Source organism: Theropithecus gelada, chromosome 1 (genome assembly GCF_003255815.1).
Source record: "Theropithecus gelada isolate Dixy chromosome 1, Tgel_1.0, whole genome shotgun sequence".
Classification (NCBI taxonomy): Eukaryota; Metazoa; Chordata; class Mammalia; order Primates; family Cercopithecidae; genus Theropithecus; species Theropithecus gelada.
This window is the reverse complement of record NC_037668.1, coordinates 73184542-73189258: the sequence shown is the minus strand read 5'-3', so window position 1 is coordinate 73189258 and position 4717 is coordinate 73184542. Positions and strand designations below refer to the sequence as shown.

The window sequence follows — 4717 nt, the reverse complement described above, 5'->3', positions numbered from 1 at the left end:
CCAGTGGGTTTCTGTTATAGCAGAAAGCATGTTTATTGTTACAAACAGAGCAGCATTAAGACTTTTGTGGGCCCCTTCCTATGTAAACTTTTTTTTTTTTTTTAAGAGACAGAGTCTCACTCTGTCGTCCAGGCTGGAGTGCAGTGGCGTGATCTCTGCTTACCACAACCTCCACCTCCCGGGTTCAAGCGATTCTCCTGCCTCAGCCTCCCGATTAGCTGGGACTATGGGCACGCGCTACCATGCCCGGCTAATTTTTGTATTTTTAGTAGAGATAGAGTTTCACTATGTTGGCCAGACTGGTCTTGAACTCCTGACCTCGTGATTCTCCCGCCTTGGCCTCTCAAAGTGCTGGGATTACAGGCGTGAGCCACTGCGCCCGGCCTGTAAACATTTTTTTAACATTATATTTTATGACTGCATTAGCACAAAATAAATTATATTAATATTATTTATTAAAACATCTTTGCCAGGTGCAGTCAAGCCTGTAGTCCCAGCTACTTGGGAGGCTGAGGCAGGAGGGTCACTCAAGCCCAGGAGTTTGAGGCTGCAGTGAGCTACTATCAGGCCACTGCACCCCAGCCTGGCCGACAGAGCAACTCTGTCTCTTAAACAGGCTGTGTGCAGTGGCTCACGCCTATAATCCCAGCACTTTGGGAGGCTGAGGCAGGTAGATCACTTGAGGTCAGGAGTTCGAGACCAGCCTGGCCAACATGGTGAAATCCCGTCTCTACTAAAAATACAAAAATTAGCTGGGTGTGATGGTGTGCACCTGTAATTCCAGCTACTCGGGAGGCTGAGGCAGGAGAATCGCTTGAATACAGGAGGTGGAGATTGCAGTGAGCCAGGATCATGCCACTGCACTCCAGCGTGGGTGACAGAGCGAGACTCTGTCTCAAAAACAAGCCAAAAATCCTTTGACTTAAAAGTTTGTTTTTTCTTCTGATTTAAAGGGAATTGTATTAGAGTGTTCTTGTACTGCTAGAAAGAAATTCCTCCAGCCTGGGCAACATAGAGAAACCTCATCTCTACCTAAAATTACAGAAAAATAAAAAATTAGCCTGTTGTGGTGGTGTGTGCCTGTAGTCTCAGCTACTGGGGAGGCTGAGATGGGAAGATTGCTTGAACCCAGGAGGCAGAGGTTGCAGTGAGCTGAGATTGTTCCACTGCACTCCAGCCTGGGCGACAGAGCAAAATCCTGTCTCAAAGAAAAAAAAAAAAAAAAAAAAGAAAGAAAGAAGAAAGAAACACCTGAGACTGGGTAATTTATAAGAAAGAAGTTTTGGCTGGGCACAGTGGCTCATGCCTGTAATCCTAGTACTTTGGGAGGCTGAGGCAAGAGGATCACTTGAGCCCAGGAGTTTGAGACCAGCCTGGGCAACATGGCAAGATCCCATCTCAATTATTTTTAAAAAATGAAAAAGAAATAGAGAAGAGGTTTAATTGGCTCATGTTTCTGCAGGCTGTACAGGAAATGTAGTGGTATCTGCTTCTGGGGAGGCCTCGGGAAGCTTCCAATCATGGTGGAAGGTGAAGGGAGAGCAGGCCTATCACATGGTGAAAGCAGAAGCAAGAGGGCGGGGCAGGGCAGGGGAGGTGCCACACCCCTTTAAATGACCAGATCTTGCAAGAACTCACTCACTATTGTGAGGACAGCACCAAGAGGATGGTGCCAAACCATTCATGAGAAGTTCACCCCCATGATCCAATCACCTGCTACCAGGTCCCACCTCTAACACTGGGGATTGCAATTTGACATGAGATTTGGGTGGGGACAAACATCCAAACCATATCAGGAATTAAAGCATTTTTGTCAGCCCTAAAAGTACTGGGGCACTCATGTCTCTACTGTGCTTAGTGGATGGGCTGGTCCTGGTTACAGCTCCCAAATACGTACCTCCAGCCCACACCTCTGTTTTGACTTTCGAGCTCCCATGTCCAACTGTCTTTTGGATAATTCCCCTTTGCTGTCTTACTCAAATCCAACATGCCTCAAGCTGAACACGCTTTCCCCCAAATCTTTTCTTTGCCCAGTATCCCCTGTCTGAGTGAAATATGTACCACCCAGCTAGTTGCACCAGCCAGAAACCTGGACCTCAACCTCTCCCTCACCCCGTAGCCATATCCAGTCACCAAGTGCTGCCAATTTTCTCTCTTACATGGCTCTTGAAAGCATCCACTTCTTTACATTTTCACTTCTATCTCTACTGCTGTTGTCCTAATCCGCATTACCAGCGTCTCTTGCTTGGATTACCACCATAGACCCTAGTGGTCTCCCTGCATTTCACTCTCCATGCAATCATTTATCTACACTGTCCCAGAAGAATCTTTTCCAACTGCTTAAAACCTACTGATGGCTTCACCTCATTATTTCTCTGTTTAAAACCAGCTGATGGCTTCCTGTTGCTCTTACAACAGAGATCTAAAACTTCAGGGAGGCCTTCAAGGCCTTGTCTAGCCTGGCCTCTGCCCCATCTTGCTCAGCTCTCTTCTTACCCTGCTTCAGCCACATGATCTTCTCTCAAACACACAGGCTCCCTCCTGGTGCAGGACCTTTGCACATGATACTCATCTTAGTCCATTTGGGCTGCTATAACAAAATTCCATAGACCGGGTAGCTTATAGAACAAAAGAACTTTATTTCTCACAGTTCTAGAGGCTGGGAACTCCAAGATCAGGGTGCTGGCAAATTTGGTGTCTGGTGAGGGCCCTCTTCCTGTTCACAGATGGCGCCTTCTTGCTGTGTCCTCACATACTGGGAGGGCAAACAAGCTCCCTTGAGCTTCTTCAATATAAGCACTAATCCCATTCATGAGGAACCCTCGAAAGGTCCCCTACCCAATACCTTTCACCTCGGGAGTTAAAATTTTAACATATGAAACTTAAGGGACACAAACATTCAGACCATAGCAATATTCTTCTATTTTCTACTCCTTCAGCTCAAAGCTTCTCAAGGAAGCTTTCTCTGACCGTAGTCTAGGTCAAGTATCACTAACTATGTGGCATTAGGAAAGTTTCTTTTATTTATTTATTTAATGAGACAGGGGCCTTCCTCTGTCGCTTAGGCTGGAGTACAATGACGCGATCGTGACTCACTGCAGCCTTGAACTCCTGGGCTCAAGAGATGCTCCTGCCTTGGCCTCCCAAGGTGTTGGGAATACAGGTGTGAGCCACTGTGCCTGGCACAGGGAAGTTTCTTTACTGCGTGGTGCCTCCGTTTTCTCATCTGTAAAATGAAGATATAATAATGCCTAACTCACAGGTTTGTTGTGAGGATTAAACAGAATGTCACGTGTGAACTGCTGTGAGGGCAGCTGGTGCAGTGCCTGCTTGCCTAGTTGTCCTGGCCCCTGGCTAGCTCTCTAGAGGGGGACAGTGGTGGAGAGATCCCTCCCAATTAACACTAGCGGGAGATGTTGGGGTGATATAGGTTCTAAAATGTGAGGATTTCAGGGAAGGGCATCTCTACAAGGGCACAGAAGATTTCTGAGTTAACTGAGTGAAAGCAAAGAGCTAATTGTGCCAGGGAGTCATTGACAACGCCTGGGGTTGGGCTGGGGTACTCGGAGAAAGAGGTCAAGAGAACTCACAGAGGTCAAGGAGAAAGGGGAGGTGAGTGGGAGTATACCACATTTCTGTCAAATCTCTGAGTAGCCCAGAGGTCTCTATGTCAAGCAAACCTGGGCTGTCATCCCTAGCCTGTCATTTATGAGCTGGAGGAGGAGGAAAGTCATGTCACTTCTCTGTGTTTCAGTTTTCTTTTTTTTTTTTTCTTCCATTCCACAATCACATCCTTTATTTCTATTCTTATTTTCAAGATAGTATTAAGTGTCCATATTTCTTAAGCCACATTCAAGGAAATCATGTCTTAGCTATTTTGGATGTTGCCTCTCCTTCATCTTGCATATGAAACTCCAGCAGATTTAATATTGGCATCCATCATCTAGTCAAACCTCTCACATGTTCTGTAAACCAATCAAATTTGGGATTCTCAACATTTTCTGTGTCTATAAAAGGTGTGGAATTAGTAGATTCGACGAAGCCTGTTTTTCCTTGCCACATTGGACTTCCAGACGCCATGTGGATTGGGTGTAGAAGATGGGGAAGTTTAGATGTTTCTTGGCCTGAGTCTTTTGACAGTAGAGATGTAGAAGAGAGAGTGAGACCACGAAGAGACTGGCTGTTGACTGCAGGGCACCACCAACCGCCTTGGTGGTGGCATTAGCTGGATTTGGGGCCGTCGAAGTACTCTGGGAGGAGTTACTTGAAACTGTTACAACAGTTGTTTGATTGGAATAAATCTGCGTGGGTAGGAGCAGTCCCAGCAGCAGCAGCCCCAGCCCGAGCCTGGTCACCATTGCTTTGCCCATGTCCCCTCTGTCGGTGCGCGACGTGTCTCGCTGGATGCTGGGTGCTTGGAGAACCGCTGGCTCCAGGCGGGCGCAGGCAAGGTCTCAGTTTTCTTACCTATAAAATTGAGCTAATGAATTGACTTTGCAGGGTCGGTGGGAGGATTAAATGGGGCTATATTAGTTTGCTGGGGCTGCCTAATGGCTTGAGCTGAGATGTTGGTCTTCTCTGGCCCTTAGACTGGGACTTACACCATCAGTGCTTCTGGTTCTCAGGCCTTTGGACTGAAGCTGAAATCTGTATCACTGGCTTTCCTGGGTCTCCAGCCTGCAGATAACAGATCACAGGACTTTGCAGCCTCCATAAC

At 47.0% G+C, this 4717-nt stretch overlaps 1 protein-coding gene across 1 annotated transcript; it reads right to left on the bottom strand.

Moving 5' to 3' along the window:
• Positions 1 to 3773: 3773 nt before the first annotated feature.
• On the bottom strand, positions 3774 to 4459 carry LOC112622573 (signal transducer CD24-like). The gene has a single exon (XM_025382335.1). It carries the CDS (start codon positions 4368 to 4370, stop codon positions 4008 to 4010), a length of 363 nt encoding a protein of 120 aa, XP_025238120.1. The 5' UTR covers positions 4371 to 4459; the 3' UTR covers positions 3774 to 4007.
• Between the last annotated feature and the right edge of the window lie 258 nt (positions 4460 to 4717).